The sequence below is a fragment of the Anguilla rostrata genome, chromosome 2 (assembly GCF_018555375.3).
Source record: "Anguilla rostrata isolate EN2019 chromosome 2, ASM1855537v3, whole genome shotgun sequence".
Classification (NCBI taxonomy): Eukaryota; Metazoa; Chordata; class Actinopteri; order Anguilliformes; family Anguillidae; genus Anguilla; species Anguilla rostrata.
Genome location: NC_057934.1, coordinates 783837 through 797810, shown reverse-complemented (window position 1 = coordinate 797810; position 13974 = coordinate 783837). Strand labels below are relative to the sequence as shown.

General features: G+C 48.2%; 1 protein-coding gene across 1 annotated transcript in view; it reads right to left on the bottom strand.

Annotated features, from left to right (window-relative positions):
• The window catches only part of dlg5a (discs, large homolog 5a (Drosophila)), a 50526-nt gene extending 36809 nt beyond the window's left edge, over window positions 1–13717 (bottom strand). Inside the window, exon 1 of the mRNA XM_064314564.1 lies at window positions 12603–13717. Within this exon, the coding sequence (XP_064170634.1) occupies window positions 12603–12903 (301 nt within the window). The 5' untranslated portion in view covers window positions 12904–13717. The remainder of the gene's footprint in view (window positions 1–12602) is intronic.
• Window positions 13718–13974: the final 257 nt, after the last annotated feature.

Here is a 13974-nt window from a genome sequence, read left to right as displayed (position 1 = left end):
TCTGCCGTTCACATGTTCATACCAAATTCTTGACGTTGAAAAAAGAAATCAACGTAAAAAGCAGTTCAGGGTCACTCGGCTCAGGAAAGGGAAAACTCATTCCATGGACCTTTGTAAATTTTGGACACGGTCATTCAATCTGGACCGGAAATCATAATTACACTGCGCTGCGTACACATGCCGCCGGCAGGACCTTTAGAAGAGTGAACTCTTTATACACAGAGGGCCCGTAAGGATGCGGGCTGGCACGAGGGGTTTTTAGATGTTCTTTCCACGGCCCTTCATATCAGTGTGATGCCTGTGCTGCAGGAGATGACTCGGGCCTAAGCCTGCAGTTTTACTGCTTTACACAAAAAAACAGCTTCGCCTCCAGAACTCTTACTGCAGTAATCCTTCAGATAATTCCATGAGCCGGAACTACAATTCGTAAAGGATATAAAAATAGTGTTTTGACACAGCTGTTGCCGAAGCTAGCCCCTCAGAATGAGATCATTTCCCCTTCCAGAGAAGCGGTTTGACTGCAAGCGATTATCATCAACAGCAGTCTTCTTCTTCCCTTTAACTTTCCACAAACTGAGCAAAACCAAATGTTTGTGTTCCAGAAAATGACTCGAGCTCTGCTAATCAGGTAATGCACGCATCCAAACTAAGGGCCAGCTTTCAGAAAGGTGGAAATCATTTTTAGGTGCATTTTAAAAAGTGCATTGCTGCTATTACAAGACCATGGTGTTCATAAGCAAGCTTTGCTTATATTACTACTGTCTACATATAATAAGGCATTATAATACAATAATAATAATAATAATGTAACTGTAACAGTCATCACTCTCAGAGCAGCATGGAGACGGAGAGTTCTGGCATCGCGCTTCCTGGCTGAGAAACGCGACGTGGAGACGGAGACGTGATCGTGACTCATTAAGGAGCTTCTTAAGTTAAGCTGAGTTCTGCAAGGCCCGCATCACAGGACTTAGGACCTGAAGGACAAAAATCTAAATGTTTCCCAAACCAAAGAGCATCTGAAGGAATTTACTTAGAGCCACCTGGTTTCTCCAGACCAGAAGGTCGTGCTCCTGAAGACAGGGTTCCAGATCGAGCAGCGGGAGAGATAGAGAGGAGAGGAGGAACTACACTTGGCTGGCTGATCCCTCCAAGGAGAGTCTAATGGCCACAATGTGGGGAGTGCAGAAAACACCATGGCCCATAATGCACTGTAATGCCTTAAAACACCATGGCCCATAATGCAGTTGTCTACGATCATGAAAATGCACTTCTTGTACGTCGCTTTGGATAAAAGCGTCTGCCAAATGAATGTAATGTAATGTAATGTAATGCACTGCACTCATTTTTCAGCAAGAAGAGCTGGCTGGTGTGGAGGCGTGTGAAGGAGCACTTCCGTTTACGCTGACAGCCGAAACGCGCGCTGAAGGGGACGCGCGAGCCCCTCGCGATTCTCACAGGCGTTTGTGCGGATCAAACAAGCAGCTTCACCAAGTTGTGTTCCATGTGTGAGTCACAACTGGCTCTGCAGTTCCCCACGAGACAAAAGCATCTTTGTCTGGCGGCGGCGATGTTCTCCAGGGTTCAGAAGTTGAGCAAACTGAGGAAATGAAGAGCGGGATTCTGCTCTCGGAGGAGCGGTGAAGGGCCGGCATTCACAGGCCCAAAGAGCGGTAAACACCCGACCCGTTCAGCCCGACCCCGCCGGCGAGACCGAACACCCGACCCATTCAGCCCTACCCCGCCGGCGAGACCGAACATCCGACCCATTCAGCCCAACCCCGCCGGCGAGACCGAACATCCGACCCATTCAGCCCAACCCCGCCGGCCAGACCGAACATCCGACCCATTCAGCCCGACCCCGCCGGCGAGACCGAACATCCGCTCGCGCACACGTATGACGGCGGAAGGCTTCCGTGTGGTGTGTGCTCCAGTAGGAATGTAAATTCGCTCGCGCACACGTATGACGGTGGAAGGCTTCCGTGTCGCGTGTGCTCCAGTAGGAATGTAAATTCACGGGGGGGTCTGAAGAGGGAATTGAGAACAGCGATATGAACCCGCGCAGCACCCGGTGCAGTGAGAGATTGAGAGGACAGGGATATAAAATGAGGAAATCCACCTCTGCTCTCTCCGTCCCATATGAAGGGGTAATCTATTACTGCCATTCATCTCAGAGAGAGCTGTGCCAGTTCTGCGTTTAGTGTGACAGAGCGGTGCGCTATACATTCCCCAGCGACGGACCAGGGTGCGAAAAATCTAACGCTAAAAAAGAAGGTCAACCTGCAGCGAGCTGAAGCTTTTTAAAGTGAGCCGAGTCTGATCACATCAGAGCACCCATTAGGCACAGAGCACCAACACAAAACTGTGTTATCAAGAACACGCATCCAGACGCTCAACACCAATTAGGCCTGGAATCACAGAAGACCAGCACAGTGGCCAGAGTGCATGAAGAAGAGGAGAAACTAAAAACTCAATCAGGATTACCAATGCAAGGCTGAGGAGATTCTCACAGGCAGAGTGCAGTCCCCTGATCCACCAGAGGGGGCAGATGAAAGGGGTACGCCATGTTTTTCACTCATCTTACAATCCGTCTCAATCCCCAGTCTGCAGACACAAGCCATCCGACAGCCAGACTTTCCCCAAAGACCCTGGGTCCAGCACACCCATCCGGGCCCAAAACCAGAGCGAGCTGTGTGTCCTTACACATCTAAGCCTACACATCTGCTGCTTTCTTACAAAATGGCTACATTCGGCCTTGAGCTGTCTGTAACCACTCAAACATGGCACCAAGCGACACTACAACAACACTCTCTCCAACAGTAGCCCAACTGCCACACAAAATAATCTGAGAAAAATTTCAGCAACTGCTTATTTTGGCCAAGGAATGAAATTGACTTTATTAAGACTGACAGAAGCCACAAAGGGAACAAGAGACCTCCAAGCTTGGCAGGAAGAACACCAGATCGCCTCCTTCATGCGGTGACTATCAAAGCAAGATTGCCAAATATTTTTCCCCCACACAATTCAAAAAGCCAGGCTTTCCCAGCCTCAGATATTTGAAAACTTTAAATCTGCAACTTCCCCCATCACCACCAAGCCAGCTACAAAGTTCAAAAACAAAAGTGCAAAGACACAAAGTGTGAAGATATAAACCTTTTTTTTTTTTTTTTTGCAGAACGGAAATTTTACCATAGAATCATAAATCAATATTCGATCAGAAAAAGGAATTCAAAAACACAACACAAATATTCTTTGTCATGAAGCCTAATACAGTAATCTTGGCTTGAACAATGTCTTTGTCCTCTCTTAGTCTTCCTCCTCAGCTGCGTTAATTAGTATTGTGTTCTTTCAAAAGTATTGTTTTGACTTTGCATCGCAATCTAGTCATTAGCTTTTTTTTTTTTTTTTAAATCAGAAAAACACTAAATCAAGAAAAAGAAATTCAGACGACAAGCCAAGCACGATGCGGCAGACGCGCATTTGCAGGATAAATACGGGACCTGATTTACGCAGCGAAGGCACGGGGAGAGACAGCCAGAACAGGAATCAATCGGCGGGCAAACAGCCGCGCTGCCTCCCACAGTCTGACAGGAGCCGCAGGCAGCCAGCCCGGCTCCGCCGAGCCAGAAGCGAACGCACTTTCCCCGCGGTTAGCGCGAGATTAACCTGCGAGCCCCGGGCTAACGGGACCCCGTCGCTGTGCGTTCAGCCGGTCAGATCCGGGATGACCGTAATCGCATTTGTGCTCAAATGCCCCCGAATTATGAGTTCTTTCCAAACCGAATGCGATTCCGGTACATTTGGATATTTTAATATTGCAAAGCTTCAATCCTCATTGCATTTCACGTTAATGTCTCCTTCCCAACGGATTCAGCTGAGCATGACGCACCATGAATGCTACGTTTATTTAGTGTAAACTGAACTTTATTGTAGGACCGAAAAAGTTTGGGGGTGGGGGGGGGGGGGTCACCCCGTTTATCAGAGGAGAAGGAGGGGCCTGGTCTGGTGGGCTGATACGCCCACATCTGGTACGTTAAGCCAGTCAGGAAGTGCATTTGCAGGAATGATCTGCACAGTTTAATCACCTCTGGCACCAGGCCTGGCTCGCTCTTCACTGTTCAAAGGAATATTTTAAAACAGGGAAGTATTTTGTGATGAAGTACAGGGTGTACACACTCAGTTTGCAAACGTGCACGCCTATGGGCATCAGCTTGCTCTGTATCACATGACCTCACACCAAACACACCGCGCACACACACACAAACTTTCACTCGGGGAAATAAAACACACTTAACGGGGAATAAACTGCCCAGAATTTTTGACCTGGATCCAGCGATGGAGGGTGTCAGCCTAAGAAGCAGAAAAGTATTTCCGCCAGCGGCACAGAGAGGCCGGGCTACGTGTGGCCTCCCACGTTCCAGCGGCAGGCGAAGCCAAGTCCTCTGCAGATCTATTCAGCGGCCGAGCGCGGCTTTTCCCTCTGACCGCCGTGAGCCAAGGGGAGCGGAGCGCTCGCTCGACGCCAGCCCGGCACTCTGGGGGGCGGGGCTACGCTGCGCTCCGGGGGGCGGGGCTACGCTACGCTCCGGGGGGCGGGGCTACGCTACGCTCCGGGGGGCGGGGCTACGCTACGCTCCGGGGGGCGGGGCTACGCTACGCTCCGGGGGGCGGGGTTACATGGCACTCTGGGACACGCCCCCTTGCCGATAGAGCAGAACTCTCTACCTCTGCAGCCATGCTAACTCTACCTCTGCAGCGCGCGCGGCTTTAAGAGCTTTAACCCTAAACACATCCGCAGAAAAAGGGATATTGTTCCGACTACCTTCCAAGGATGCAAACGGGATTCCGAGGGACAGGCCACACGCTGAGAAATAAAATCAGAGGATTTAGCGCCGACTAACAAGGAAATAAAAGCAAAAAAAATCCTACAGGATGGAAATGGGAGAGAAATGAGAGGTGACTTGACATTAAAGTATTACAATTCAATTAGTATTAAAATGTTACCGTCTGTACATCGTTATTCACAGGCTTTTTATTATATGCACCTTCTTCACCTGTGGAAAACCAAATACAATAAAACGGCCAATTAGATGACCTTCAATATTAGCGCGGTACTATCCCTTTAAGAAGGCCTCAGTCTGCACTACAGGGTAGTTACTCGGTAGATGATGTCATCGGGAAAGGGGGGGGGGGGGGATCAGTAACGAGTCGGCGAGCTTTCACAGTTCTGTGTGGATGGCTGGGCTGGGCTGGGCCGGGACCGTGTTCACCCAGGGAAACAACAGCCTTTAACTCACCACTATGCTAAACACACTCACACCGCCATTAACGCAATGGAGTTAATGAATTCAGCAGGATCGCGCAGTGAACAGGAGAAAAACAACAGCCTACAACTAAAAGCTTCATAAAAGGGAGCAATTTGCCACACGTCCCGCAGAGTTCAATCTTAACCATTTCACCCAGACTGAATTTCCCTCAGCTAGTGGTCACAGCCTTGTAGTTCTCAGACTTGTGAGCTTTTCTCTCTGTTACACACTCTGGGGGGATAAGAACCAAAATCTGTCCAGAACCTGAGGCCATGCCTAAACCACAAAGGCAATTTTGACTTTTGTAACCCAGACAGCATCAATTTCAGCGATAAAATCTCCAAAAGATTTTTATAAGAAACTGTGGATTACAGTTTTTTTACAGTTAGTTAATTAACTCTAATCACAGAGGCATTGCTTTGTTTTTGTTTAATACTCATGTCAGGAAGAATGTTTGCCTGTTCCTCCCAAGGGACCGCCATCTTGCTGAGCAGGCAAAACCAAACACTTCCTGTCAATATTCTTTTCCTCACCAATTTGATGTATTGATGGATCAATACACTCGTCTCAGCCATGAACTGTATGAGAGCTTTTACTGTAATGCACTTGCTTTAGCTTCTGAGAGCAATTTATCCCAGGTTTCACTCATATGCAGATCAGCCAGCTCACCATGTGAGAGTGGAAGAGTGGTAGCGGTTGTGTGTGTGTGTGTGCGTTTGCTTGTGTGTGCTACACAACCGTTTGTTCTCCTGCATTGGTCCTGAAGTCTGAGTGCAGAGCTGGATGGATATTTCCACACAAACAGGCTGCAGTGGATGTGACACCTTCTGCAGAATGACGCGCATGGTTCTCCCCCATCTGAGGGGAAGACGCTGTGCTGCGCAGCTGCTGGTGAAGAGTGAGGGTACGGCTGCAGCTCTGCTTCTGTCCTACATGCGCAGGTGATGCAGTCATGACCGGAAAGCCAGCTCTCTGTTTGCAAAGCGTTCGGTCAAACAGCAGCTGCCAGGCGGCACATCCTGCTAAGGCGCCGTTTCTCAGCGCAGTGGCGGCCCAGGGCAGGGGCCGCGGATGGCGAGCGTGTCACGGAGGCACGCGGCAGATCAAGAAGTGCACTGCGTCACGATCCAGAAGTGCCTGCGTCAGATCCACAGGAAGTGCACCTGCCGGTCACAGGTGTTGCAGAGCGGCGGACCAATGGCAGATGTATTCAGGGCCGTCACCAGTGTTACTGTCACCGCACCACCCAGTAAGATCAGCCAGGTGATCTACCTGTCACCGCACCACCCAGTAAGATCAGCCAGGTGATTTACCTGTCACCGCACCACCCAGTAAGATCAGCCAGGTGATTTACCTGTCACCGCACCGCCCAGTAAGATCAGCCAGGTGATTTACCTGTCACCGCACCGCCCAGTAAGATCAGCCAGGTGATTTACCTGTCGCTGTCTGACCCACAGGATGAGTGGTCCAGCGCTAGTGAAAGGGGGCAGAAGCGCTGCTCTGACGGGACGCTGGGAGGGTGTAAACAGGCTCGGGTAAAGTGGGTGAAATAGATATGCACACAGCTTTCCATCCAAACCGTCTCTCCTAAGCGCTCACTGTGCTGCAGCGCAGGGCTCTCCTGCAAATAACCCCCAGCAGGAAACTGGCACAGGAGCGCTTTTCCTATTTGTTCAGGCCTTTCTCCTATTAATATGCCCGTTTTTTTTTTCCGAGACGTTAATCGTTTCAGGCCATTTGAGACTAAAACGCACGTGCATTGGCCTGATGGACCCTTCACACTACTGTGGACCAAACCCTGCTAAAGCTTCACCGGAGAGAGCATTAATTCCTCTAAATAAACCAATATGCCAACTTCTAATATGCCCAGGCCTGTAAATGGGGTCTAATTAGGCTCTAATATGAGTAATTAACATCTCAGTTATAATTATGGCAGACTGAAGCACCGCGTGATTGGTCCGCCGCTGCATGTGTTTACCACACAAACGGAACACTCAGCTGAATGAGCGTTCATCCCGTCAGCTGACCTTTTCCCGCTCTTTTCACGAGGGTGAGAGCTGTGTGCCATATGAGTGAGCAAACCACTATTCCAGTCCTGGCGCATCACCTCGATTCGTCACTGAAAGCCGTACCTCTAGCATGTACTGATATTGATCAGCAAAGCAACTTTATTCCCGAAAAGCGACAGATTATAAAACAGTCTAGAGCACAAGAATCAGTCCCTTACGTCTCCTGCCAGATTAATAGCCGTTAAGTGATACACTCTCTATAAAGTTACAGCAAATGAGAACATCAGAGACCGAGGGGCAGGGGAACCAGCTGAGACTCTCTCTGCACATTAGCACAGCCTGGTGCAGAGTGTCTTGCTTTCTAAACCAGTGCTAATCTACACTAGGAACAGACTTCCAACAGCGGGAGCAGCAGAGGGGTAAAGACGGGCTGCCAGTTCCCCAATGCTTGTGCTGAGTCTGGAGAACACCTAGAAATGCTGAGAACACCCAGGAATGGTGCAGTACGAACACATCAATCATCTGTTAGCCAGACGATTTCGGCTATGAAGGGCAAATGTGTTTCGCTCCGTGTGCAAATACTATTGGCGTTATGTTCACTAGTCATTACTGAATGAAGGACTCTCCCCCTCGTCTCGAATATTAAAGTTTTCTTACACAAAATTGGCTTTGGACAAACTTTAGGCCATTCATTTTAAACAAAACAAGCTGCACTAGAGAGACATGTGTGTGTGACTATTTTTAAAAGTAATAAATTACAATTACACTTTGAAAAAGGGTTATTGTGCCACAGCAATGTGCCAGTTAAAGGCACAGGGAGTCGGAACGCACCCTCAGGTGCTCAGACGCTGTAAAGCAAGCGTGTGGACAGTAATGATAGCAATCCAGCAAATTCAAAACAGACACCTATTTACCTATCATCCCTGGGATTTTGCAACAGTCTTCTGCAAAACAGGCATGTGTACCACATGTTCCTTAAAAACAAACTTTCCATGAAAGAATATCACCACAAAAGCAAAAGCACTGCCTTATATTGCAGTATCACTCAACTTTGAGGGGCATAAAAGGTTTTAACGTGTCTTTAAATAATGCTTAACCTGCTGCACCGGTATCCAAGGAGACTACAGCGGCTTTGGAAACAAAGTCCTCCGAACAAACCCACTGCCCTTCACTCAGGAGCCCCCCTGAACCACCCCGACTGAAGCACTTCTGCATTTTTACATCATCAGCCGTATTCATAAGTATTCACAAACACAGCCCGTGTTGTTACTTTACCATAGACTACATTCAGACTGGTAGAGAGGGGCACGGTTGTCGTGGGAGATTGGGGGGGCAGTTTATCAGGCTGTATTTAAAGGACAGGGTTTGCAGTCCTTCACATGATTAACCCTGCAGCCATGGAGCCGTCTGCGTGCCAGTCTGCGTGCCAGTCCGCATGCCAGAGTCTGTGTGCCAGTCTGTGTGGCAGAGTCTGTGTGCCAGTCTGTGTGCCAGTCTGTGTGGCAGAGACGTGTCTGTTTAAGCCTGTGCCCAGCTGGATGCATGACATTAGGACTTAAACCCGTGAACCAGCGTCAGGCCAACACAGACAGACAGTACAAACACTTCACAGCTATAAAGCGATCGATCTCAGCCCCTTCTGAGTGAGCGAAGGAGCACTCTCTGGATCAGAGCCCGCTGGCCGCTCTGTCGCGTCTCCTGCGCGATTTTAATCCATTCTGCAATCTTCACTCTCCCGTTCATTCTCCACTTGTGCTTTTAGAGAGAGGAAAACAGAGCGCGCCAGGCTAACGGGACGCAGCACTGACGCAGCACTGACAGCGTTAACTGAGCTGCCACCTGTCCCGCTAAACGCCCATGTTGTTTCCAGCTGGTGGGGGGGGGGGGGGTCCTCACAGACCGAACTCCACGCCGCCCGACACAGCCAATCACATCGGCCCTCGCCAAACTGAGACGGTACCACACTGGATCCTCTCGACCACGGTCGGCGTTTTCTGACCAAACAGAAAGCGAGCACGATGACAAGGACAAGCGCGAACACGGGGAGCGCCATTATGGCGAGCATGAGGACCGCACCATTTTAGAGCCCCCTTCTGAAATTTCACAGCGGCCTCCTGCCACCCCTGTCCCGCACCCCTAATGAGTCTGCACCTCGGCCAGGGAACAGCCGAAAGGGGACAGCCATTCTGAACAGGAATACTGCAGGAGAGCAAAAACACAGACAAATTACGAATTAACAAATGGCAACTTTCACATAAAAATGACTGAAGTAAGGCCTTGGGCAGACACTTTTAAACAGCTCACTACTTTGTGCCCAATAACTGAAAATTAAATCCAAGCACTGCAATCCAAAATGATTTTATTTCTTGTCAAATATAAAGGTCATCGTCAAATTAGCCAAAGTCTCTTCTCACAATCCATTCCAGCAATTCAACGAATTGTTATTTCTAGTCACTATGGCAACTCCTGCCCAACGCCATATCAGTAACTATCAAAGTCCATCCTGGCACATCTCGAGACAGTAATTAGGGACTTTAGCATCACAATGGATGCAGACCTGAAAGGGAACTTGCTGACACAGGGACCAGGAAGGAGAAGAGTGTGTCAACAAACACTGCCAAACCAAATACAGATGGGCTGCATCAACTCCCCAAGACCCTCACAAAAAAACAAAATCAGGACAAGACAAAATGAGTCAGACGGGCAAGATTTGAGAAGTGGGAACACTTATCGCCTCCTCAGCTGGCAAACCGCACTAATCCCATTCACTGAGGATAGTAATGTTCACACACAGCAGGGACCTGCGAAGAGGTTCTTACGGCTGAAAGTTTAAGCCCCTCATCCAACACCCTGCACCAGCGTCACAAACAGGCAGAGTCCTGCTGGAATATCCAGAAACAGTAAATTAACAGAAGCTCATTTATGAGCCACCATCAGTAATGCTGAATAGACACAGAGGCTGCAAGGCTTGGCGTTGGCTGTTGTGTAACATTACTACATTCGTACATACTAAGTTATGTGTTCAGTATGGCCAGCCAGGCCATGTTCTTGTGTTCAGTATGGCCAGCCAGGCCATGTTCTTGTGTTCAGTATGGCTAGCCAGGCCATGTTCTTGTGTTCAGTATGGCTAGCCAGGCCATGTTCTTGTGTTCAGTATGGCTAGCCAGGCCATGTTCTTGTGTTCAGTATGGCTAGCCAGGCCATGTTCTTGTGTTCAGTATGGCTAGCCAGGCCATGTTCTTGTGTTCAGTATGGCTAGCCAGGCCATGTTCTTGTGTTCAGTATGGCTAGCCAGGCCATGTTCTTATGTTCAGTATGGCTAGCCAGGCCATGTTCTTGTGTTCAGTATGGCCAGCCAGGCCATGTTCTTGTGTTCAGTATGGCCAGCCAGGCCATGTTCTTGTGTTCAGTATGGCTAGCCAGGCCATGTTCTTGTGTTCAGGGGTCATCTGATTAGTGCAAGCTTTCCACTGACACTAAACTGAGTCAGTGCGTATGCATCCGCAAACAATATAAATATCAGAGCAACTATGCAGCATCTTTTAAGAAATGAGCCCCAAGAACACACTGTATAATCTAGTCGGTACCCATGATTTAGGTACTGGCCTCAACCCAAGTTATTTTTACTGAAAAAATAATGGAACGAAAAGGTTGCGATGGTCATCTAGCTTTAGTTATCCAACCTAGCCCATTAATGGTGAAACAAAATGGGGCATCAATAAAACAAGTGACAACCACACCATGCTAATGTGCCAGCAAGATAAACTTTTGCATTGGGTGTGTGCGTGTGTGTGTGTGTGTGTACGCGCGAGCGCATCTCCATGCGTGTGTGGAGATGTGGAGAAATCTCGACGGGCTACCTTTCTGTTGCTTGATCATTACCGTTTTAAAACACACTTGGCCCATTTATCAACAAATTGCTGTTTAAGATCTAATAAATGTCTGTCCATATCCCAACTGTTTTTTTATTTTTATTTAGGGTGCTTTGGGTTTCATTTTAGGGAGCTGCAGATAAGGATGGTTTCTGAGGATGATCACTTGCAAAGACTGGACCTGTTGAATTGTCAGAACTATCCATGCCAGTGGCCAACGAGAGACAACGACTGCACGCCAGCAGACTCATTCCCAGACACCCCAAAGAAAGCCAAGACAACAGGGAACATCTTTCTGGGGGATGACTCACAAGCTTCAGCAATTACACAGCGACCGACACGCATCCTGGGTGAAATTATGACGGCATGATCTCCTCTCTCAGTACCGCACAACCACTGGGTAAATGGAAAAATAGTAAGAAAATCCAGATGTACAGGGTCCAGTATTATTTTTATCCAAAAGGAAAATAATTAAATCAGAATACACTTTAAGAACCCGATTGCTTAGCTAGCAAGGCACACATTGATACATTTTAGCATCAGCAAACTCTGATGTAAGCTACCAACACGTCTTTTAAGATTACACTTCCATCAGCATAAACCCAAGCTAGGTGAACAGAATATCAAATAAAGCGTTACGCACGTCAAGACGTTTTAGACTAATTAAAGACGTGCAACATAGGTTTTTCAACTCCAGGCGTGTTTTTTGTTGTTTTTGTTTTTTTAAGTAGCCAAACAACTTTTGCAGAATATGCATCAACAAGCCGATATCGATTCCACGGGCACATTATTCGCCAGTTGTGCTGTCGGATCATTCGCAGATAAACGTTCCAGCGGTTCCAGGCATCGGTGTTAAAACGGCCTTTTGTGCAAGCTACACTGAGCGTATTGTTCGCTTTTCATGTCACACTTACTGGCCAAATAATACATTGTGCCAGTTTTGTCTTACTACGATGACACTGAATTCTTTCACAAGAGGTTAGGGCTTAGCCCTAAAACTTGTACTGGCTTTCAGAAAACACGATTTTGCACGTACACGTTTCCCATAATCTACATTTGACGTGGAAGAAACGTAGTAAGCACCCTAAAAGGCACCACAGGCCTATACGTCAATAAATATAAGGTGGGGTCACACGTAGCCTACATTAGCAGGTAATGTTAGCTGCTGCCATTATCGTACAGTTCAATACTTCCGACGTCCTAGGAATTCTACGTATCACCACAGACCGCGTTAAATACGTGTATTCTTTTTCCACTGGCTCCACAGTCATGTCGAATGAACACGTACTCTCGTGCCTAGCAGAAGCTGTGTGGAGATGTGCTGCCATGTCCGCGAATCGGTGGTGATGAACACTCCGTCCCCGGACACCGTTTCGACAGCACCGGGTCTTGCTGAGGTTACGGGATTCGGTTCTTACCGGAGGAATGGTCCACTGGTCCCCCGCCGTTCAAGAAGAGAGCTGAACACAGGTGTGGGTGCGTCTTTTCCAGGGCCACACACAGGTCCTGAAAATGGTCTCTTTCCTTGTTCATCAGCATCTTCAAGAGAAGGTCCACTTTCTCCGAGCTTGTCGAGCAGTTATTGTCCAGTTCATACCTCTCCAGCGGGCTTAGGGTGCCAGATTTCCCCAACAACTCTACCACCCGGTCTGCATCTGTAATGGACTCCAATAAGTTCTGGTGGCATTGATCTAACAACTCTTTGTGCTTAGGTTCCATGGCTGTTCGCTGCGTTCTGCGCTCTTATCTTCAGCGAAACCTTCAAAACCGTAAAAACGATCAAGCAAGAACTTCTTCTAGATGGTTACTTCTAGGAAATCGGCACCGCAGCCATCGTAATGAATGGCCGAGTTGAGCAGCTTTTCATCGCAAATTGAAAGAGACACAAGTAGCCATATTTGTTGCCTAAGGCTGTTGACTGCACTATGAAACAGCAGTACATTTTCCCACCGTCCCGAAAGTCCTACATTTCCCCCATTTTCTTGACCGCTTCCATCGTACGCAGTTACAACTGCATTAGCCCTTTTCTGAAGTATTTTTGTCGTTCCTTCGCCGACCGAACTGCTACAAAGTACCGCAACTCTTCAAGAGCTCTCCCACAAAACTGCAAGCTCCGCCATGTCTCAGCAGCCCAGCAGCTGCTGCTCGCTGTCAATCAAGTCGCCGTCTAATAGCCATGTAAGGTAAAACAAGGCGGAGCTTCCGACAGACACACCTGGTCATCACAGTGCCTGTAACTTTAGCTGTATGACAACAATCACGGAGTCCGGATCTTCCGAGCCGAAGATGGGCCCCCAGCGAATACGAACGATTCTTTTTCCGCCATCCGTAGAGGAATGGCTGCTATGGTGGTGGGGGAAAAACTACATAACTATTAGTCTATTACTGTTAAATACAGCATTACTTTAGTGTGTGGGTAATACAGCTGCTGGTATCTAACAGTGTCAGAAATGCGGTTTGTCTGCTTTAGTGCAGATGAATAGACAAACTAAATAATCGCAATAGGCTTCACACGCTGAAAAGACGTTCACACAGACTGGATGTCGCCACTTCATTGTTGGTAGTGGCTTTCCCCATTCTTGGTCCATTCTGAGATCACTTTAACCACTTGTCCCGCCCCGCTGCACAAAAGCTTTAACTATTGGTTGGCACTTGCACCAACGACACACCCAGGCAGTGGATAGGAAAAAAACAGCGAGTGCAAATTCTGTTTCAAGTAGGTTTTCTGGAGAGTTTTTTGGCAGTCGAAAAATATGAATAGCCGGTGAGCTATGAAATAAGTTCGACATT